We start from the raw sequence: 24,522 nt of genomic DNA, 5'->3' as shown, positions 1-24,522 counted from the left end.
GGCCGCTTCATTAGGCACACCTGGGGATAAAGATTCTGTGTGTCCCAATACTTTTGAACATGGCCGCTTCATGAGGGACACCTGGGGATGAAAATTCTGGGTGTCCCAAAATTTTTTAACAAAATGGACGCTTCATTAGGACACCTGAGGATGAAAATTCTGGGTGTCCCAATACTTTTGAACAACATGGCCGCTTCATTAGGGACACCTGGGGATGAAAAATCGGGGTGTGCCAATACTTTTGAACATGGCTGCTTCAAAAGGGACACCTGGGGATGAAAAATCGGGGTGTCCCATACTTTTGAACAACATGGCCGCTTCATTAGGGACACCTGAGGATGAAAATTCAAGGTGTCCCAATACTTTTGAACAACATGCCCAAGATGGCCGTCACACTGGGGAGACCTCGGGGTGAGTATCCCCATTCTAGCTAATGTCCCTGTCCAAGATGGCCGCCGCACTAGGGAGACCTCGGGCTGAGTATCCCCAGTCTGGCTAATGTCCCTTCCCAAGATGGCCGCCGCACTGGGGAGACCTCGGCGTGAGTATCCCCAGTGTAGCTAATGTCCCTTCCCAAGATGGCCGCTGCACTGGGGAGACCTCGGGGTGAGTATCCTCCCCAGTCTAGCTAATGTCCCTGTCCAAGATGGCCGCCGCACTGGGGAGACCTCAGGGTGAGTATCCCCAGTCTAGCTAATGTCCCTGTCCAAGATGGCCGCTGCACTAGGGAGACCTCGGGGTGAGTATCCCCAGTCTGGCTAATGTCCCTGTCCAAGATGGCCGCCACACTGGGGAGACCTCGGGGTGAGTATCCCCATTCTAGCTAATGTCCCTGTCCAAGATGGCCGCCGCACTAGGGAGACCTCGGGCTGAGTATCCCCAGTCTGGCTAATGTCCCTTCCCAAGATGGCCGCCGCACTGGGGAGACCTCGGCGTGAGTATCCCCAGTGTAGCTAATGTCCCTTCCCAAGATGGCCGCTGCACTGGGGAGACCTCGGGGTGAGTATCCCCAGTCTAGCTAATGTCCCTGTCCAAGATGGCCGCCGCACTGGGGAGACCTCAGGGTGAGTATCCCCAGTCTAGCTAATGTCCCTGTCCAAGATGGCCGCCGCGCTGGGGAGACCTCAGGGTGAATATCCCCAGTCTAGCTAATGTCCCATCCCAAGATGGCCGCCGCACTGTGGAGACCAAGGGGCAATAACACCAGTCCACTGGAAATGAATGGTGGTTACTTGATTTTTTTGTGGGGTTTTTAATTGTGAATGAGTTGAATGTGTGGGAAGTAGGAATTTTGGTGGTGTTGAAAAGCTGAATGTGAGCTGAATGAGTTGAATGACTTGAATTTGTGGAAATTGGAATGGTGTAAATGCTAAAAGTTAAATATGCCAATGGAAATGAATGGTGAATAGTTGAATTTTTGTTGGTTTGTTAAGTGTGATTGAGTTGAATGTGTGGAGAGTAGAAATTTTGGGGGTGTTGAAAAGCTGAATGTGAGTTGAATGACTTGAATCTGTAAAAATTGAGAAGGTATAAATGTGAATAGTTGAATGTTCCAAAGGAAATGAATGGTTAATAGTGGAAATCTTTGTGGGTTTTTTAAGGGAGAATGAGTTGAAAGTGTGGGAAGTTGGAATTTTGGTGGTGTTGAAAAGCTTGACCAGTATGAGTTGGATGAGATGAATGTTGTCAATTTCAAATTGGAATGATGTAAATGTGAATTGTTCAGTATGGCAATGGGAATGATTGGTGGAATTTTGTGGTTTTTTTACGGGTGAATAAGTTAAATTTTTGGAATTGTGGGTGTGTTGAAAAGCTTTACCAATGTGAGTTGAATGAGATGAATCTTGTGAATTTTAAATTGGAATGGTGGAAATGGGAAATGTTGAATATGCCATTATAAATGAATGTTGTTTTTTTTTGGGTGAAAAACGGGAAATATTGGGGAATTGGTAAATTTGGGGAACGAAAAAAATACTACCCCGGAAGGCATGACTTTTCTGAAATGTTTTGAAACTTGAATGAAGTCAATCGGATGATAAATGTGGAAGGAGTCGCACACCGAAAAAGTGGTCGGAATAAAATAGAATAATAAGTTTAAAGTGTAGGAATAACATAGGCGAAGGCCTTCACACAATAACATATCTCATGCAAATATACAGTCTATAGTATGAAGTCAAATTTTTTGTGTTCATTCTTGTTTCAAATTGCTTCAAATGCAATTTGCAAACGTATTATTGGTCATGTATTGTAATACAGTTTATATATGGCCTACTGTAATTTAGAAGTACTGTATAGATTACGTACTAGTATGGAACAGTCGACATTTAAATTAGTTTGACCTAAACAGCATATTAAATTTATAATTTATCAGAAGCAAATTACTTTTGACTGTGTTTACTATGTGTAAATATTACTTTAAAAACAAAACAAAAAAGGCTCCAGACAAAGGTCTAAATGTATAGATGAATAGCATGTCTGTTATTCTGTCAAAATTGGCATTTTACGCCAAGCAGTTTACTTCTTTGGCAATTTATAAGTGCATAGCAAGTTAACTCATTTTTTTATAAAAGGAAACCATACTTTAATTTATATATTTGCACTTTAATTTAAAAAAAAAAATCAATTTGACAAATGTTGTTGGGTCCACAACAAACTTAAATTATTATAGCGTTTCAAATAATTTTTTCCTAATATTTTTTACATGTTTAAACCGGTTCTTGTTTTGTAGCAAAAAATAAATCATCGTTTTCATAATCGTGATTTCAATTATTACCAAAATAATCATGATTAACATGTTTTTCATAATTGAGCAGCCCTAGCCAGGATTGGTGTTATGTGCTCGATCTTCCGAGCTCCAGTTTGAACGCGGGCAGCAGCATTTTTGACCAACTGGAGACATTTGAGGGAAGACTAGCTGACTCCAAAACAAAGTGCATTACAGTAATCTTGCCGAGACGTAACAAAGACATGGATGACTGTTTCTAAGTGCTGATGGGAAAGGAGGGGCTTTACCTTAGCCAGCTGTCTAAGGTGAAAGAAGCTCGACTTTACAACAGTGCTGATTTGCTGGTTCAATTTAAGATCACTATCCATTTTGAAACCAAAGTTTAAGACTGTTGGCTTTAGATATGAAGCCAGGGGGCGCAGGTCAACAGGGTGGGATGTGGAAGAGCCACTGGGACCGAACACCATAACCTATCTTTCCTTTTCATTGAAATTGAAGACATTTTGTGACAGGATTTGATGTTCTCTAGGCAGGACAAAAGTGGTTTTAAGGAGTAAGCGTCTTTTTTGCTCAGTGGGACATAGATTTGACAGTAATCCGCATAGCAGTGGAAGGAAATACCGTGTTTTCGAAGGATGGAACCGAGGGGCAGCAAATATAAAGAGAATAGCAAGGGCCCCAAAATAGAACCCTTTTGAACACCATATGATAGATGGGCAGAGCGGGACTTGGAGGAACCTAGGCTGACAGAGTCCTGCCAGCCAAATAGGATCCAAACCACTCTAGAGTGCTTCCATTAAAACCCACTTGGTGTTGCAAATGAGGTAAAAGAATACTGTGGTCTACCGTATCGAATGCTGCAGTCAAATCCAAAAAAACAAGACATACATAGTCTCCAGTGTCATTTGGCTGGAGGATGTCATTAAAAACACGTAAGAGGGTATATACTCAGTGCTATGCATCTTCTTGAAGCCTGACTGGAAAACCTCCATGACATTTTGTGCATCCCAAACATATTTTAACTGTGAGTGCACCACTTTTTCCAGAATTTTAGAGATCAGAGGCAGCTTGGAAGTGGGTCTAAAAATTTTGACAGCATGGCTTGATCAAGGCTAGGTTTCTGAAGCAGGGGTTGCACTACAGCATGTTTGAAATGTTGGGGGACTACACCAGAAGACAGGCTGCTGTTGCGGTTGAAGACACATTTCTATTTTCTGGCTTTTGATCAGACCTGAAATTTTCAGCTCTTTTCCGGTGTCAATTGTATATAGTGTTTTATATTAATTTAATTTATGTTAATTTATTGATTAACACTTGTGTATTATGGCCTTTTTATTGTTTATTTATTGTTTTGTAAAGTGCTTTGTTCTCTCGCTTTTACGAAATGCACTTTATAAATACAATTGTATTGTATTGATAATTGCCAACACCGATTTATCAATACTCGGGAGAATCTCCTTAAAGAAGTGTGGAGGAACGGAGTCATAAGAGGATCCAGATGGCTTAATATGGCAAACCACATCCTCCAAAAATGTCAATGAAACCGCCTCAAAGGAATCGAACATTGCAGAACAAGGAACGTGGACAGAGGGGTCAAATGTGGCGTTCAAAACGAGAGCCCTAGCTGTAGCAACCTTGTCAATGAAAAACTGCAAAAATCTATTGCACATTTCAGGGGACGAGTCCATGCAAATCAGTTGACGGGGCTTCAGTACAGAGTCAATTGTTTTAAAGAGAGCACGTGGATTATGGCGATTTGCCTGAATCACACTTGACAAGTAGACTCTCTTGGACTCCTTCACCTTTCGTTGGTAACGACGCCAGTTGTCCTTTAGGATTTGATAAGAGACCTGCAACCTATCTCTTTCCACCTGCTTTCAGCTCTGCGGCATTCTTGTTTAGCTGCACGAGTACTCTCGTTAAACCAAGGCTCCGATCTAAGTTTTTGCCGCATATTTTTAATGGATCCACAGTGTTCAAAATGTTGAGGCCGGATGAATGGAACCAAGTGCTGAGTTTCTCTGTGTTTGAAGAAGGAATACAAAGCCAATCAAAGGCATCAGAGAACCGACGAGCAGAGCCCATCTCCTGCGCTCGGTAGCAGTAGCCCTGACAGCAGTGGAAAACATTACATCAAAGAGCACATTGATATGATCATAAAGCACATTGTCCAATACTTTCAAATTTGAAACCAATGTACCAAAAGTAAGGAGAAGGTCCAAAGTGTGACCTTGCTTGTGAGTGGAGCCAGACACACTCTGCACCAAATTGAAAGAGTCAAGAGTCTTCATAAGTCCTTTGACAGTGTTTTTTCAGGACAGCACACATGAATATTAAGTATATAACAGGATTCGATCATATAGCAGCATGATTTCGGCAAGATTTCAAAAATCATTCAGAAACTCCTTGTTGTATTTGGGAGGACGGTTGATGACAGCGCAGAGCACAGGGACAGCACTGGCAACTTCGAAGGAAGTGCCCTCAAAGCTAGTGAATGGTGTGGCAAATATACACTGTGTAGATTTAAAATTGTTTTTAAAAACAGTCGCCGTTCCTCAACCACGACCTGATGTTCTCGGAGTGTCCAAGTATCATGCAGGCGGTAATAGTTTGAGCATCTCATTGCACTCACCGGCGCCAGTCCAAGTCTCCATCAGTAGAGGAAATCCAAGTCATCCAACGCTATCCTTGTGGAAGCAGTAGCAGGTGCGTTTGTCACCTCCGATCGGCGGGCCCTGGGAAGCTCCTTGAGAAGCTGGCGATTCACTTCGCGCCCGATGACACGTGGGCCGCAGCACAGCCAAAACTCCTTGCCGTATCAGGTGATGAGGATCAAGCAGGAGCCAACGGAGTCCCAAGCACGCCACGGCGGAGTGCATCCATGTGTCCGGGACGAGCAGGGGATGACGCATGCGCCAGCTCCCTTTTCAGCCTCGCCAGCTGGCCATCACGTTTGCCGCTGCGCCACTTTCACCGTGATGGGAGCGTGTGGACACGGAAAAGGTCAGCCACGACGATGTCAGCAGGCAACGTCTTTTCCCAGGTATGCTCAAACGAACCTCCAGCGCAGCACCGTAAGTCCAACAAAGATTGGCGATCATACACCAGCTGAGTGTCCATGAATGAAGCACCAATCATCAAAACCAGTAAAATAAGCCGAATTGTCAAGAGGGTTGCCGAACAAACCGGCGCACTGTATGCCATCTTGACAAAAAAAAAAAAAAAAAAAGTAATAGCCATTAGGGCTGTTCAATTAATTGAAATTCAATTACAACTAGAGCTGCAAGCAGTTATAAAGCCCAGGCAATGTTAGGGTACTGGCATGTTGGGATGCTCACACATTGGAATTGAATAATCAAAATTATCATGTGGATCATGTTACAGCAGCTTTTGTAGTCAAGGTGACAACAAACTTTAAAATAATTCAAAATGGCGGACTACCTGTTAAGTTTAGCATATGGCACCAAGAGGCTTTGTTGTAGGTCTCTTTCTGTTACATAGTGTCAGGTTCACACCAAGTGAGACATTCATAAACAATGCACACAATGAGGGGAGAAGACACTCTACAACAATATTGTCTTTTTACTTGCAAGGAGAGCGCAGGGAAGTGTACAGTTCCTAAAACGCTCTGCCCGGCTCCTGCGCCCCCTTTCTTTTTATTATTCTTCGGTGTCCCTGATAACAAAGGTGTTCCAGCTCTAAAGGAAAGGGGAGCGAAAGCAGCTGGAACACTATGAACTTGTTTTGTCTATGTGTGTGTGTGTGTGTGTGTGTGTGTGTGTGTGTGTGTGCAATTAACATACATATGTGAAAGCAAAGCACACCATGCAAGTTGGCCTAATGATAAAAATCAAACACATAAATAATAAAATGCATTATTATTCTTACATTCCCCCCTGTTTTTATATAATATATAGCTAAACACATGAACAATAAAATACATCATTATTCGTGTATAGTACAAAGCTAAACCTACAAAACTAACAGGCTTAATCATGAAAATCAACATGAATAATAAAATGTATTATTATTCTTACATTTCCCCCCTGTTTATTATAATATAAAACTAACTATAATATAAAGAAAAATCTGATTGAAAAATCCAACACCCGAATCATTATATACAACATTAATCACATTCCCCCCTGTTTCTCTTAGATTTGCACAATCCTCATATCATCGAATAGACCCTCCACAAAGGCTTTAATCTACCGAATCACTCTCATGAAAACAAATGTAATTACACCTGAGGTTGTCAATGTAATTTTACTCATGATCTCCAAGACCCGGAAAGAGATCTGGAAAAGAAAACGAAATGTCAACAGGAGAATCAAAAGAAGTGTCATCAGTGTCATCATTACTCTCAACTGTACGATAAAGCAATAACGGATAAACATCGTTTAATTTGGACGTCGTAGGTGCAATAGCTGTAGTGATCAACCAGTTGAGCAGTGCTCTAAGACAAGGAATACAACAACACCCACACAACGTGAGGATAGCTGCAAACACAGCAACAGAAACCAGGACAGAGGAAACCATGTCCTACCACTCCGTCCAAAGAGACGTGTCCACTCCAGAGTGCTCCTTCATCTTGTGGTTGAGAACGCGGAGGCCATCGATGGCCCTGGTGAGGGACCCCTCCGGGGCCGTGTTGTTAGGTATGAATGTACAACACCGGTCACTTTTCCGCCAGGAGCATGTCAACTGCTATGCGGTTCTGGAACGTCATGAGAGAGGTGGCTGCCAATTGTTCTTTGATAGCAAGAAATCCTGCTTCAGTATAGTTACCCAGTTTCTGCACATTGTAGTGGAGGAAGTTGATCCTGTCAACATTTTTATTCGGCGTGATCCAAATAAAAATGGACTCCCAACCAGCTGCAATCTGATCAACCAGTTTATACTCATCTGGTACACCTCGAGGTACGCCAATAGCATCAATATAGGTCGGATCTCCATCCCTCCAGGAAGCACTACGCCGATTCCTAAAGAACTTGTCTCGCGGAATGTGCGTCAGAGCTGCCCTCTGGATATCCTCTACTGTAGATAGAAAAATAGTAACAGTTAAGGGCAATGGCACAAGTGCACAAACTCCTGAAGCATTTCTCATATAATTGTTAACATATGAACCTACTCTAGGAATCTCAGAAGGAGACAGTGTACTGTCTTCACAAATTACAACAGGAAAATAAGGATCAAAACCTGATGAATAAGCCCACAAAAGAAACCCCCAACAAGATGAATTAAAAATAGCTACAGTTGGAGGCCTGTAAGGCCCAACCCCCACAGTGACCCTGAGATTGAGTGTCGACCCCGTCTTTGAAAGAAGTATTTTGTTATGAAAATATCTAGCCTCACGGCCCTGTCCAGGAGCCCAATAATCACCCTGTTGTGTAGTGATCAAAGAATCCCAACTCGAATCTAACACATGTCCAGTGAGGTACCACCAGTACTGTTCGTAACCCTTCCCCGTTGTTTGAATTATACTACCGCACCTTTTCTTGAACCCCCTCAGGGTTGCTATTGGAAGCTTCAGTTCTGTCGTGCTATTTTGGCATCGCCATTTCTGCTGTAACTCCACTAAAAAGGGGTTGGTGTCTGTCTAATTCTTCACTGACCGTCAAGTATTTTCAGATACTATAAATCTGCACCCACCTTCTTGCCAGACTTTTGCTCACCTTCCCCGGAGGAGAAATCAGCAGAAATTACCTTCTTACAATGTGATAAGTGTATCCACGTGCTCCTCTCTGCAAGCTTCACAGCAGTCGGAGTTGTCAGCAACACTTGATATGGGCCCTCCCACGTGGGAGAGTGCCAGTGTTTTCTCTTAATGCTCTGGACCAGGACCCAATCTCCTGGCTTCACCAGTTGTTGTGTCTGTTGGGAAACACAATCGTTCTCAGGTAATTTAAGTTCATCACGTTTCTCTAAAGTCTTTCTCATGTAATCAGCCAAATTCGCCTCATCATCCAATTCCCAGTGTTTAGTGAATAACGGTAGTTTGTAGGGCCTACCGAAAAGTACTTCAAATGGAGTAGGCCCAGTTATACTAGTAATGTTGCTATACAGTTTAACAAGATCAACGCATTGCGTCCAAAGGTCTACCCGTTTCCCCCATGCGTTTTTTTTTTTCAACCTATTCTTTACAGTCCCATTCATCCTCTCCACCAGACCAGCACTCTGTGGATGATAGGAACAATGACGCTTTAAGTCAATATGAAATAACAGACCTGTTTTAATAACTCTGTTAACAAAATGTGTCCCATTGTCACTATAAATTGTCTGCAGAATACCATATTGCGGTATAATGTCTTTCAATAAATTCAATAAAATCCACATGAATTCTCTGAAAAGGATAGGTTGCCGGAGGAAACTGACCCCGCATTGGACGCAAGTTACCTTGTGAATTGTGCCTGGCTCAGGCCAAACAAGCCCTACAAAAATTGTTTTTTTTAGAAGAGGTTAAACCCATAAGTCGTGTAATGTCTGTTTACAAGAGCCACCGTTCCCCCAGTCGAAACATGAGACACCCCATGGCTTAATATTGCTGCCCACCTGAACAAATTTTTGGTAGTATGGGTTTCCCCCTCTGTGCTGACATAAATATTTTCCCGCAAAGTTGCCCTCTTATCAGTCCAGAGTTTTTGTTCTGTCTGTGGACTCTGCTGTTGCATATCTATCAAGGTTTGGGTATTCAATATTTGTGTGTCAGGAATATGGTCTGATAACCCCGCGAAGGGCTTTAAAGCCGCTTCTCTAGCTGTTTTGTCTGCGAAAGCATTGCCCAATGACACACTGTCTGTCCCCGATTTATGTGCGGCACACTTACATGCAATGTTGCGTGGTAACTGTACGGCATCTAACAAATGTTGGAGTAATTGAGCATGTGTCACTGCTCTTCCCGTCGATGTAATCATGCCTCTATTGCGCCAGTATTGTGCAAAGATGTGTACTGTTGCAAATGCGTATTGGCTATCAGTGTAAATTGTAACATCTTTATTCTGGCATAATTTACATGCCTGTTAGTGCAAGTAATTCAGCAGCTTGAGCAGAATAATGCGACGGCAGGGATTCTGCTTTTAGAATTTCATCTTTCGTAACAACAGAGTAGCCAGTCGTGTTTTCCCAAAAACATCCTTCTTATATGACCCATCGACAAATGGCGTGAATCCTGTCCCTAATGGCAAAAATTTTAAGTTAATTCTACATTTCGTTGATTTTTTTTTTTTCAGCCAGTTCCATGTCACCCCCAACCTGCCTCCTCACTGCCACCGGCCCCCGTCTCATCGTCCTCTTTTCTATGAAACAACACCTTGTCCAACTTACTTGGCCCTTTTTCATGCTTCTGCGCCAACACTCTCCAAAAGTCTACGTCCTCATACCCATCCTTTCTCATTTTCGCTTCATTGTTTTTACATTTAGTCCGTATTTCATACTGCAGGTTCACTAATTTTTGTGTGTTAAGCTGGAAACTGACTGACTGAATTATGGTTTATACAAGTCACATGCTCGGCGTGTTATCATCTGCTATTTGGTCTCCTGAAAGTACGCCATAAATGCCAACAGATGTTCCTTCCGTGTGTGTGTGTGTGTGTGTGTGTTTTGTCTCATTACTGTTTGAGAAAAATGTAACCTTCTCTTGCTACCCCGTTTGTGTACATGTTGTCTAAGCGTTATTCCATCATGAAAAGTACTTGCCATGTCTTTCACGTGTACACATTGTCTAAGCGTTATCTTATTATGAAAAGTACTTCCCGTTATATTTATGCATTATCTCTGTCTATTTTCTGCTGTCCCATTAATTATTCCCACCAATCCAGCACTTTGAGGGTGGTAAGCACCAAGATTCTCAGATCAATGTGAACCATCACTCCTATTTTCTCCACAATTTGGTCAACAAAACGGGTACCACCATCATTGTACGTTTTTTAGAAATGCCATATCTGGGGATGATATCCCTGCAAAGTGCTTTTGCCACCGTCAACGCGTCTGAATGTTTGGTATAGGGAATATTTCTAGCCATTTTGAAAAAGCATCTATGATGACGAAACAATAGTTTTCCATTCAATTCAGCAGCCCATTCGTATGGATATTTCGGTAAAATAAGTAATCTGTTTGGCCATACACAGATGTCACCTGGTAATGTCGCACCAGTGTTTTATTTTAGCTTATTTATTTATTCTTTTTTTTTTAAATCAAGGAGTTCAGTTTATAAAAAAAATAAAATAAATAAAAAATATGGAAACTCGTTGCCTCAGAAATGCTAAGTAAACGTAAGTTGAACTCTTTACGTGTAACAAGCTATCAATTCTGAGTGCACAGTATTACCACCAACTTAATTATTTTGAGTTTATAGCGCTAAATGGTTACAAGGTCCAACACTTGTATAGCGCGCATCTCCCTTTTATATTTAAAAACCGGTGTGCCCACAAGGATATATCAGCTATTGCATGCAATAAATGTTTTTGTAACAGGAAATCAATAAAAATGTGAAGTTCCAAAGGGATAGATAGCATTTCACCTTAAAAAAAAATCCAGAAGTTCTAAATATTTAATTTGTTTAAGACATGTAAACTCAAAACAACTGAGTAAATTAATTTAATTGTCAGGAATTACTAACAACTTAATTAAAATGAATGTTTAGAACAAATTATCAAAATGTGAGTTAGTTCAACACAATACTTCTGAGTAATACGAATGTTTGTGTTTACAGTGAGGCAATCATGTCTTCCTCCATCCTCAGGAAGTAGTAACAATGTGGCTGTGTTTAACATCGTGCGTCTCTTTAGTTAGACGTTGTCTCAATACATACAAGGTAAATGTTTCGCTAGTGATAAAAAGATCATGGTCCTTTGTTAAAACAATGCAGAGACTGCACGTGGCACTCTCAAAATCAGGGGATAGAACAAAAACTATGGTTGCACTTAAAAAAACAACAACTGGAAACTGAGGCACCCATCCATTGCTGCATTTGTTTGTACAGCAATGGATGCTGCAATAACTGCTCTTCCAGAGTGCGGCAATGCACCGTCCAATTCGAAATAATTAGTTTCATTTTGTCTCTATCTTGCCGCACCAAAACTGAGGTCGAAAAATGACCTTTACAATCTATCAACTGAATAAGGGGTCGCCATAATTTAAGATAATGCTGTGCTTAACACTAAAATTTGCTTTATTTCACAAAAAACTTTCCTGCTTCATTGGTCTACCTTAAAAGTGATGTCATTTGAGGTCTTCAGTATTACATTTTTTCACCAATGATTCCTGCATAATTTGGAACCCAGATTCAGCAACAATTTGTTAGACCTAAAAAATGACATCATCCACCCCTTCGTTTGATGTTTTGGAGCCTGGAGAACTGCACTTTGTTTTTGTTTTTCTATTCCCCACTACAATTATACTTCCAACACTAAGATTGCGTCCCAAATATTTGACTTGTTGTTTCTACATCCGTAGTTTATTTTTGCTTACTTTGTGCTCTTCTTCAGCCAAATGTTATAATAATGAACAAGAATTGTTCCGCCTTGTCGCAGGGTCAGACAAGAGAGGAGCAGAGGGCCCAGGTGCCCCTCCCTGATGTCTGCGCCGCCGCTCAAGTCACATTATCTTCGTTTCTTACTTTTTGCCCATTAAATGCTTCTGCTATATGATTGATTCCTGTAACACGGCTACTTTATGTGTAATTAACTTAACCATTAAAACGTGTTCAGCTATCCATGCGTCTAAATATTGGATCTTATCAGGATCCTGTTTTTCAACAAACTTCCAATCCTTACATTGCATTTTATGATTTAAATTTACTACCTATTTTCCCCATTGTATAGACAATTTGGTCCAGCTTGCTAACACCTAGGGTGTTCTAAAAACTGGATTTTTATCAGTAGGACAGCAATTCAAATTTCCTGTTGTGGTCATTCTCACTACAACCTTTTCAGATGGAGAATTCTTGCTTCTGCATCCACACCAGTCTGCTGTTCATTATCCTACTACATATACTACTAATTATACTATACTAATTATATGGAATAAAATACCTAGTGGTATTTTCATTCGCAATCACTCTGTTCACTTACACACTTCACACAGGGTTTCACAACCGATTTGCCCAAACATACCCACACCCAGAATTCAAGTGTACACAGGCCTTCACCATCCTTTATTATTATTATTATTATTATTATTATTATTATTATTGTTATTTTCTTTTTTTAAGCTGGCCAGCAAAGTCATATTTTGTTATCCAAAGGTTTAAGTGTTGTATTTTGGAAGGACAGTGACGCTCCACAAATGTCCAATCTTTGCATGCGAGGTTTTGTTTAGGATCACTTTTATCACCGATTTTACTGTTAACTTTCCCCATTTTTTTCATTTTTTTTTCCTAGAGTCAGTTTTTTGACACCTAGGGTGTCCTATACTGACTTTTACCTTAAAACAGGGTGACAATCAACCTAGTGTGTGGCAATCCTCAAGCTTCTACCACAAGTGGCGGAGGATTCTTGCCTATTGCGTCCACACAAAGTTGTCACTTACAATCCTGTTTACATTCACTCACACAGTTTTTACACAGTCACACTTTTAGCAGCGTTTTTCACGGAGTTTAAGTACGTACAGGACACCGTCGCCCTTACAGTTTTATAGACTTACTCTGTCTTTTACCTTGACATTGACTAGTATTCTCAAGGCTTACACAGTTTTAAAGACTTACTCTGTCTCACAGTTTTATTGACTTACTCTGTCTTACAGTTTTATAGACTTACTCTGTCTTACTACTTGACCAGGGACTAGTATTGTCAAGGTTTTTTACCAGCGCGCAATTCACTCATCCACGAGTGTCGTGAGTTTCCTACTCACCCAGAGATGTCTTCACTCCTCCTGCTTCCCGTCAGCCTTCAGTTCCCAGAAGTGGAGCCAAAGACCAGTCCCACAAAGGGTCTTAGAGCCGTGGCCACGGACTTTACCTGGAGGTTGACTCGACAGCTGGAAACCTTCCGGCATATAGGGATCCGGCTCGAAGGACCAATTTAATGTCAGGTTCACACCAAGTGAGACATTCATAAACGATGCACACAATGAGGAGAGAAGACACTCTACAACAATATTGTCTTTTTACTTGCAAGGAGAGCGCAGGGAAGTGTACGATTACAGTTCCTAAAACGCTCTGCCCGGCTCCTGCGCCCCCTTTCTTTTTATTATTCTTCGGTGTCCCTGATAACAAAGGTGTTCCAGCTCTAAGGGAAAGGGGAGCGAAAGCAGCTGGAACACTATGAACTTGTTTTGTCTATGTGTTTGTGTGTGTGCAATTAACATACATATGTGAAAGCAAAGCACACCAAGCAAGTTGGCCTAATGATAAAAATCAAACACATAAATAATAAAATGCATTATTATTCTTACACATAGACTACCAAATTTTTGTAGATACAGGTGAAACGTACAACCAGGACCGCTTTTTGAAAACTTTCTAGGGGCCGGTAGTGATCCATATTTTAAAGATTGCACGATTAAATAATTCAGTATTGATGAATTTACCAGGGCTTATGTGTGTGCAAGATCATGCAAAACTCATGAATTTTCGTGCATGTTCACATGATAAAAATCAGCATTGTTTTATTGGCAAATTGGGCGTTACCATGGCAACATCTATTTGCGAAAAATCATGTTTGTGTTTTTTTTTTAAACAATCCTTTTTTTATTGAGCATCAATTATATAACACAAAACAATTCTTGTATCTTTGCGTACAAATACAGAGAGAGAAAAAAAAAAACATTAAATTGAATAATGCCCATGTTTTACAATACAACAATCCCTTCCCCTTCCCCCCACCCAAGAACACAAGGGGACATTGGACTATGAGAAGAAAAAAAAAACTAACCAGAGATTTTAAATACAGCAACAGTGAAACAAATCATATATATATTATACAGCTATATAATCTGTACTGATTCATGTGTCTTAAAGGGATGGTTGGGCCGGGATGGCCAGTTTTCACTAACAAGTTCATTTTATATATTGTTTGATCGGGAAAATGAAGAGTTGTCATTTCATCGATATATTTGGGAGAAATTTGGAAATAAGTGATTCCATGAATTACGCCTCTTGTTAATGAGGCCACCTAATGTTCTATCCTTGTTCGGTCGGAGTAACTGGAGGGACCGATCACAAACTCTTCATTGGAAATCATTGTACTTTCATTGCTTATAACGTCCAAAAACGGTGATCAATTGGCACCAAACTTTATGTGGAAATTCCTACTAATGCCCACTTCAATATATCAAAAGGATTAACCTCTCAGTGGCTGATTTATATGAAAATGAGGAAATGTGGAAGTGAGCAGAGCTACATAGATTTATGCTGGGACGAGCTCACACTGCTTCTTTGCTGATCACGGTTAGGACGAGCGAGGCATTTAACACCAGTCAGGATATTTACAGAGACTGAAGTGGGAGTCAGTAGACGTGCACATTTATTTGGATGAGGAATGGCCCCTGTTTTTCAACCTTCAACACGCCGCCCAATTTGGAACGTAACAGCCGAAATTGTACATTCCAATGCGGCCACACTCGGCTGAAAGCACATGCCTCTCTGCGATGATACGCACGTTCAAGACACCTCGATGAGGTCTTACCTTACGCTGACGCCGCCTCACTCTCGCGGCTGCAAGCGGTGTCGGACAACGCACGCGACTACTTGGGAGGCAACCCCGTGACATGAAGACGCAGGCTCATGATGACCTCCACACGCTGCGCGGACAGTAATGAGCTAACGTTGTTTTGCTAACGCCTTTTATTTTAACGGCCTGATGCTAGTGGTTGCTATTAGCTGTACCGTTATCCTAGGGGGGAGGGAAGGGGGGGAAAAAGATCCATGCTTGCCTGATTGCTTGCCCGCTGCCAGTCGCCGTCTACCTCCTGAGAGTTGACATGAGTTTAGCGTAGCTGAATGTCCGAAGTATAACCAGTCGGGGTTCGTGCGCACATTCATGCTCTTGTCCGCTTCAGCCTGTGTAAGTGGAGAAGCTATCGCCACGGTATTTTTTATTTTGTGGAGGTGATCATGATGAGATCACGTTTTAAGTCAATAAATCAAAACAATTTTGCAGAACACTTTTACACTTTCACAGGTTGAAGTGGACAAGAGTAGTAATGTGCATTTGCATTTTGGTGGTGATCAGTCGCCGTTTTAGACAGCAGAACTGACAAAGCGACCAATATTACCACGCTTGCCTCCCTCCCGTGACGTAGACTGCTGAGACCGAAAAAATATCAAGCGGAGCTCCAAAAGGGGGTCGGCCAATTTGTCATAAATCTAATCACAAACAAAGCCCTTAAATCACTACATAGTCTTTTTTTTGGGGGGGGGGGGGCATTTTAGTACTGATGTCATTTTTACATGCAAACCTATTATGTAAGTGCCAATGTTATGCTCATCCAAGTGTCACTTTAAGGTAACACAACAATATTGACCGCTGCGTTCATCAAGTAGGTTTAGTTCTGAGTCCATTCAAGTGCGACAGTATTGGGTTCCGTACAGAAAAGAATCTGACCCGAGATCCCCTAAGTGAGTATTTTATCTTTTCCAGTTTGATAAACTCACATTAGATTGCTCACCCATAAAGATGATTTTTGAGGGTGTTTAGATTTCCAATGAAGCAATATCCTTCTACATGCAAGTAGTGTCGCAAAGGCAATTATGGTTTTGTGGTTTTTACTAATCGTTGGGCAATTCCCATCCGCCACACCAAATATAGCCGTCGCTGCAATGGGTTGGAAATCAATGCGGAGTGCATCAGATATCATGCCAAAAATCTCAGACCAGTAGTAAGTCAGTGCTGGACATGACCAGAACATGTGAGTTAAGTTAGCATGGCTGGAATGACATCGATCGCAACATGTATCCGTATTCGGATATGTTTTTGCCAGTCTTGTCTTCGTGTAGTGACTGCAGTGCAAGACCTTAAATTGTATTACACTTAATTTTGCGCATGAAGTACTGCCGTTCACCAACAGCAGCGCAGTGTTTCATATTCCCTCCAAACTCATTCCCAATTCATTCTCCCAGTTCGTTCTATTTTGAACAGATATATCTTTGAGTGGGGATATACAGCCTTTAATTCTTGATTAGTTTCCTTGGGTCTAGTGTGCTTTCCAATAGTTTGTCCAAGGCGGACATTGAAGGTATAATTGGAAAATTAGGGTCATTGTATTGGAGGAAGTGGCTGAGCTGGAAGTACCGGAACAAGTTAGATCTAGAGAGGCTGAATTTGAGTGATAAGTCTTCAAAGGTTGACAGTGTATTATTTATGTATACGTCCTTAAAACTAGAAACGCCTTGTCTCTTCCAGTGAGAGAATCCAGAGTCTGATATAGCGGGGGAAGAGGTGGTTGTTGAGTATAGGTCCAGTGTGGAGAAAATCATTGAGCCCAAAATGTGGTCTAAATTGAGCCCATATTTTAAGGGTATGCATTACTACTGGATTACTAGTGAAGTCAGAAAGAGGAAGGGGGAGACTGGAAGTTACTAGGGCATGAAGAGATACACAATGTGGCTTCAAGTTGACACCAGTCTGTTTCAGGAGTGTGAAGCCAGAATTTTTTTTTCTGAATGTTTGCGGTCCAGTAATAGTGAAAAAAAATTGGAAGTGCCAAGCCGCCTTTTAGTCTAAGCCTCTGTAGTAGATGCAAACATATTCTAGGTCTTTTCCCGTTCCATATAAATGAGGTGAGAGCTTTGTCTATCGTTCTAAAAAAAGGTTTAGGAAGGTAAATAGGGATAAATTGAAATAAGTAAAGACATTTCGGGAGCACATTCATTTTAACACAGTTCACCCTTCCTGCTAATGAAAGTTGAAGTGGTCTCCATTTTTTCAAGTCTGATTCAACTTTACCAAGTAATGCAAAAAAAATGTTCTGGTAGAATTTTTGCATGCTCCTTGTGATATTAATACCCAGATATCTGAAACCATTATTAGATATTTGGAAGGGAATGGAATCGTCATGCAACAAGCGGGACAGATCGTTCACTGCATAGCACTCACTTTTACCAAGATATATTTATACCCCAAAATGTGCCGAAACTTTTTAAAACGTTGAGTATGTGGGGTATACTTGAAATGGGGTCCAATACCTACATTAGTAATTTGTCTACGCACAAGGAGACTTTGTGCTCCTGCCCGCCTTTATGGATCCCATTATTGATGGTAGTGATTTAAGTGCGATAGACAAAGGTTCAATGGCCAGAGCAAATAATAATGGACTGAGGGGGCCACCCTGATGGGTCCCCCTTGACAATAGGAAGGGTTTTGATTGCTTGCCATTAGTAACTACAGAGGCAGTGGGTGACCTATATAGGAGTTTAATCCACGAAATAAAGTAAGGACCAAAAACAAACTTCTTGAGGCATACAAATAAGTATGCCCATTCCACCCTGTCAAAAGCTTTCTCCGCATCCAGCGTAATAACAACCTCCGGCACCACACTGGAAGCGGGAGAGTGAATAATGTTTAGGAATCTCCGGATATTTGTAAATGAGTGCCGTCCAAGGACAAAACCTGTTTGGTCCATAGAGATCACATCTCGCGTTGTATTTTCTAAGCGTAACGCTAGAGCCTTAACCAAAATGTTCAAATCACTATTTAAAAGGGATATCGTTCGGTATGAGCCGCATTCAGTATTAATTTTGTCTTGTTTTCACAAAAGGATAATTGTTGCTTCTGTCAGCGTACGTGGAAGTGACCCTTGATAGAAAGAGTCATTAAACATGTCAAGCAAGATTGGGGTGAGTTTTACTCAAAACTTCTTAAATAACTTAATTGGAAACCCATCTGGGCCAGATATTTTGCGACTTTGTAACACTTTTATTGCCTTGGTGATTTTGTCCTGTTTAAATGGAAGGTCAGTCACAACTCAATGCATCGTTCCTATTTTAGGGTCATAGAGTTCATTGAAAAAATCTTCCATATCCTGCATGTTTCCTTTCAGATTTATATGAATTAGAATAAAATACAAATAATGTTTTATTAATTTCTTCAGGAGCAATAGTTAGAACTCCATTAGTTTTTCTTATTTGCTGAATTTGTTGAGACGCTAAACGTTGTTTGAGTTGTTGTGCCAAAACCCAGCCGGCTTTGTCCCCATGTTCACAAAAGTATCCTCGTGATTTCAGCAGGAGACAGGAGTATGTTCAATTGATAGCAGGTTATAACGCGTTTGAAGATTCAGTTTTTGTTTGTATAGTTTGGGGGAGTGGGAGGCAGAATACTGAGCATCTATCATGTCCAATGCTTGAGTCAGTTCTTCTTGCTTTGCTCTATGCTTCTTTCTCATTTTGGTTGAGTGCCAAAATAACCCTAATAACTGCGTTTCATTCCAACTGATAAATCGTACAGCAGTCTTCTTTGTGTAATCGGTTTCCATACCTAATTAGAAAAATAACAATAACAGTACAATACAGCAACAGGTTATACAACTTTTCACTGTATTCTCTCCAAGATAAACATAAGAGAAATCAAGTCGTACAAACGTGCGGGTGCCCCTCCCCATAACCCAATCACGAACCCGAAAAACAAACTTAACAAAGAATAGGCCTCTACGTATCCCTTCCTCAGAGGTAAGCTGCAGGCTAAACATTTCACTCAAAGACTCCCTACTGAGCTAATGCAAATAACTCTGACCATGAAGCCTCCCAACACATATACATATAAGCTTTTAAACACTTTCAAATGTAACATACAAAAACTGTGATCAATATGGCACCTAACCACGCAAATAGTTGTGTATGAAAAAAACCCAAAAAACAATAATAATAACATAACGGCCATAACAATACCATTAACTGTCAAATCTGACAAAAAAAAAGTATTCAATATGGCACCTAGTCAAGCAAACTATAAAGTGTATGAAGGAAAAAAAAAAGTATGTACACTAATATATATGCATACGCACATACATACATACAAACAGACACACATATACATGTTAACACACATTTACACCACAACAACACTAATAGTAAATTAGTTAAACAATAAAGCAAAATAAAAATAAAAACTAGAAACACAGCAGCTGACTAGTTTAAGCAAGCAGAAAGAGAAAAAAAAATCCCCTTCACATAAAGCCACACAGTAGTTAGTGAGGTGCTTCAGGAATCATCCACATATAGCATACAGAACTAATTTGTTGAGAACTAGCAGTAAAAAGTAAAGGAAGAAAGTAAAAGCAATCCATACCTTCAGTTCAAACATTGCTTGTTAAAATACAAAAATGAAGAATACTTATCCAAAGTCCAAGGTCAGCGTTCTAAGGCTGCATATAAACCTGCCTTACATATTGACTTTACAACGGGCAGAATAACCTGTAGTGTACATCATTTCACATGTTATTGTTACTCACATAAAGAAACATAAAAATAAATCCTAAAAGCTATCAAAATGCATGAATAATTTAAACGGTTAAAATCTAATATTGTGTTAAAATGAGGCTTCCTCATACTTTTTATGTAGATGTATGTCGGTGTGTATATACATGTGTATATACACATGTTACTGCGTATATTTACATAGGTTTGATCCTGACTGTTTGCCGTTAATGTTATACATTAATGGCTACATTATGCCGCCGTCCCTGTGTGACCTATATCTTTGCTGCTGTAACACTGAAAATTTCCCCACTGTGGGATCAATAAAGGCCTTCTTAAATAGTATGATAAAAAGACAATTTGACTGTTAAGGCCTTGCAAGTCGAGGAAGCTAGCTTATACAAACAGCTAAAAATTCACAAACAAACTCCACAGACTCTAGGTGTGGAGCGAAGTTGCCTGTTTATATTGTGAAACTGCACAACAGAAAATACTACCAATCTATGCATTACATACACATGTATTTTCATAGACATGAACAAGATGAGCCTATGCTAACGATTAGCGATTAGCATTAGCGATAGCGATTAGTATGTTCAGTCAACAACCTACAATCATCCACAATTCAACTCGTATATAAATGTCATTACACACAATTGTCTAAGTTAGTTTCAGATGATGGTTGAACAAGAATGAACCACAAACAGGCAGACATGCTAACGATTAGCGATCGCGATTAGCATTAGCGATAGCAATTAGTATGTTCAGTCAACAACACACAATCGTCCACAATTCAGCTCGTATATAAATGTTGCATGCTCATTACACACAATTGTTTGTTACTTACGATGGTTGAACAAGAATGAACCACAAATAGGCAGTTGCCATGGGTGTGTGTGTGTGTGTGTGTGAGGATGTGTGGGGGTGGGGGTGTGTGTGTGTGTGTGTGTGTGTGTGTGTGTGTGATCATGCAGCCACGCATATCAGGAGCAGAGCGCAGGAGACTAACAGATAATTACGACCGAATACATAAATACCTTTGGAGACTTGGAAACATTCTACATGGTGGACGATAAATAAAAGACTTATTTAATCGATCTACAACCGCTTTGGTGTTTAAAGTTATCTTACCGTAACGTTCTCGTATGCTACATATGTGAATGTTAGCTAAATGTTACCATCGTCACTCGATGGAAATGACGTGTACTAAGCGCACAATTAATTTCCTCCAAAAATGCGACTTATACTCCAGTGTGACTTACGGATGTTTTTTTCTCCTTTATCATGCATTTTATTGCTGGTGCAAAAATACGGTACTGTGCTTGCATGTGTGACTTATATAAAACACACTAATTAGCATTTCCTTTTGAATTATGTTTTATACAAGTCACATGCCCGACATCGATATTCAGTAAAGTGATGTTCCACTATCTGTACCATCCCTCCCCCCCGTAGAGACATGGCGAGGCCGATGACTCTTAATGTTGTGCATCTCTTTAGTTAGATGTGGTCGCACTTGAGACATTACTAAACAATGCACACAATGAGGAGAGAAGACACTCAACACAATATTGCCATTTTACTGGCGAGGAAAGCCATGGGGACTGTACAATTACAATTCCTTAATACGCTCCACCTCCTCGCTTTATATTCTCTTAGGGTGGTCCCTAATTGTATACATGGAAATCGCTACTCTAACGGGTGGGGGGAACATGAAGTATCGTGTAACTTCATTGTTATTGTTGTATTCTGTCTCAAGGACTCAACGTCTTACCACCATAACTTATGTGCAATTGTTCTAACAGTGACACATTTGAAAACTAGGTGGAGGGCTAATTATTTTTCACAAATTTGTTCAAACCTTCAAACTAAAAATATTGACAGGCAATGAAAACAGTTCGATACCTTTCAGCATTGTAAACTGGTACATTTTCATTGATTGTCAGACAGGAGCCTGTTCATTTTTTATCAGCAGTTACTTGATACATGTTCTGTACACAGTACTTTCTCTCTTGGATGATTGTGGCGTGTGCATGTCTGTATATGTATGATCATTTATACATGTTGATTCTGGGAACCTCTTGATGCTGGTCTGCAGTCCTGGGGGAAGAAGAGAGACATGAGATTGTGAGTTAGCAGAGCACAGGCTTCACAGGTCATGCGTGTCTAAAAGGTCAGGGTCAGAAAAAAAGAGAAATTCATTTCTCGCGTCACACGTTACATGATCTATTAAAAGAAAAGGAAGCAGTTTAACATAATTGTCTGGTATATCTTTCAGAAAAGTTCCTTTTGTTATTACTTGGATGAAGATCGGATCACATGACCAGTTATGCAGAAATCCCAAGGGTTCACATACTTTTTCTTGCAACTTTGTCAAATGTTTCTTGAAGTGTTGACAGGATGGCTCTCAAAATGTTTCACGGCCTCTGCTCATTGAATTGGCACTATCTTAATTACAACTAGATGTAGCTTTTCAAGTTTCTTGTTTTTCCATTTGTCTACTTCCTATGATTGCAGGTTGTATTCGTGCCTGGCAAATGGAAGTCCAGATGAGTTTCAACGTGGTGAGCAGTTGCACCGGATCAAAGCCGTGAAAGACCCTCTGCAAATCGGTATGTTTAATTGACTTAATCGACCCTCACAAAGGCCTGCAGTACTTGGGCGATGCGGCTGAACCTGACTGAACTCTTGCACAGTATGCTGAGTTGAACAACTTGTTTTCATGAGCGGCCGTTCACTCAGCCACTCGTTTTGTGTGAAAGTTGCACGATGTAGAATCATCTCAAGTTAGAGCCAATAAAAGAATGCATAAGCTTTCACATGCTAAAAGTACATTTTTGGGTTTCAAGCTAATGAGATCCAGCCAGCAACTGCCAAGTCATACAAATAAAATATATAAAGTATACATGTAATCGTAATAATAATAACTCGATCTGCGAGCAGCGCTTAAGAGCCCTTGTATCTAAGGTTGGGCATCGAGAATCGAGTGGAACAGTGGCTAACATTCCGGGACATTCATTTTGTGGATGGACGGACAGAGAATGAGAAGTCTTTTTAAAAAGGAAGGACTAAGCAAGGACGGAAGTGGGTTTTTGTCTGTCCCTCTATTCGTCCTATCCGGGTCCAGTACCGACTTTTCGGTTCTTTTAAAAAACAAGACCACTGTTCTCTTCTGCGATACCACGGAGCCGCCTTAATTAACTGCCTTTTCACTTCACTTTTCATGTGGTCTGCCTGCAGTAACATTGCACAGGCATAGTCTCTAGTGGTTCAATACATGTGGTATCATTTATTATGCCACAGGACTTTCACTCAGACTCAGACTTTCACTCACAGTCGACTGACATAAACACGCTCCCTGCCTGCCTTGTGTGTGTAATCTGGCATACTATTGTACTGGTATTCGGCATAGGAAAAAGGTGGTTATCAATTTTGTTTTGTAAACCAACTGTTAAAATTAGTACATATACCTTATCCCTTTGCATGCAAAGTATGTCCTTGTGTGGGATATTTTGACACCAAAAAAATCTCTGCCAGGCTGCAGCGCCGTACATTTAAAAATGACCCGGAAGTGGAAGTCTTTCATTTCCTCCTAAAATAACCTTGCGTTATTTTGCAGTACAGTAAGTATTCCCACCTACGGACCTCTGTCAAACGGAAATTCCCTCACCCGGAAAAACAACGTATCCATTAAATGTTCTACTCCTATATTACATTAACGATCGATTCCTGACAACGGAAGGTCCGGTATCCGGAATCCAGAACCAATAGCGAAGCCCGCAGTAGTGCAAACTCAAGCAGTGCCCGCTCTATACTACGGAAAAACTTTGGCCGCTCCGCCATCATTAGATCAAACGCAAATTCCGTCACTCGGAAAAAAAAACGTATGCAATAAATTTTCTACTACTATTTTCCATTAACGATCAATTCCTTACAACGAAGTTCTGGTATTGTGTCCGGAACCTGGAAGCCATAGCGAAGCCCGCAGTAGTGCAAACTCAAGCAGTTCCCACGCGATACTATGGGAAAACTCTGACCGCTCCGCCATCATCGGATCCAAAACAGCGACATGTAAGTTACTTCTTTGGTTTGCGTTTTGCTGAAATTGCAAAAGATTTCAAATGTATTCATTTACATTTTCGGCTGTAGCCCATGGCGTCCAAACGAAGAAGAATGGTAATTACCGTGGAAGAGAGAGTAAAATGCATCCAATTAAGCGAAGCTGGACACAAACTAAAAAACATCCAGGAGACACTTGGAGTTGGAAAAACTCCAATCTACGAGACTTTGAAAAACAAAGAATCGATTCTGGCTCAGTACGATTCCAGCAGTTTGCCTGCTCAAAGGAAATTGCTTGCGGCTCGACGGACGAAGTACAGTGGCGTAAATGAACGTGTCCTTTTGTGTGCACAACCACCAGACATCAGTGATGATCAACGGGACAGTT

At 40.8% G+C, this 24,522-nt stretch overlaps 1 protein-coding gene and 1 long non-coding RNA gene across 9 annotated transcripts in view; one reads left to right on the top strand and one right to left on the bottom strand.

Moving 5' to 3' along the window:
- zswim8 (zinc finger, SWIM-type containing 8) overlaps positions 1–24,522 on the top strand; it is a 331,437-nt gene that overhangs the window by 12,446 nt on the left and 294,469 nt on the right. For all 6 annotated transcript variants that reach the window (XM_086044801.1, XM_086044798.1, XM_086044797.1 and 3 more), the window contains one exon: positions 22,593–22,687. In XM_086044801.1, the coding sequence (XP_085900927.1) occupies positions 22,593–22,687 (95 nt within the window). The remainder of the gene's footprint in view (positions 1–22,592; positions 22,688–24,522) is intronic.
- Positions 5,064–13,850, bottom strand: LOC147139369 (uncharacterized). 3 transcript variants are annotated; one of them, XR_015088701.1, is made up of 3 exons: positions 13,574–13,850; positions 8,432–8,599; positions 5,064–7,762 (listed from the first exon to the last, which is right to left on the bottom strand). It is a non-coding gene; the product is annotated as an uncharacterized LOC147139369 (long non-coding RNA). The 3 variants fall into 3 exon arrangements; XR_015088699.1 differs by lacking the exon at positions 13,574–13,850 and having other exon boundaries at positions 5,064–7,023; positions 7,272–7,762; positions 8,432–10,463; XR_015088698.1 differs by lacking the exon at positions 13,574–13,850 and having other exon boundaries at positions 5,064–7,442; positions 7,514–7,762; positions 8,432–10,463.

Source organism: Filicampus tigris, chromosome 11, assembly GCF_054856515.1.
Source record: "Filicampus tigris isolate MCC_2025a chromosome 11, RoL_Ftig_1.0, whole genome shotgun sequence".
In the NCBI taxonomy this organism is placed as follows: Eukaryota; Metazoa; Chordata; class Actinopteri; order Syngnathiformes; family Syngnathidae; genus Filicampus; species Filicampus tigris.
This window is presented reverse-complemented; position numbering and strand designations above follow the sequence as displayed.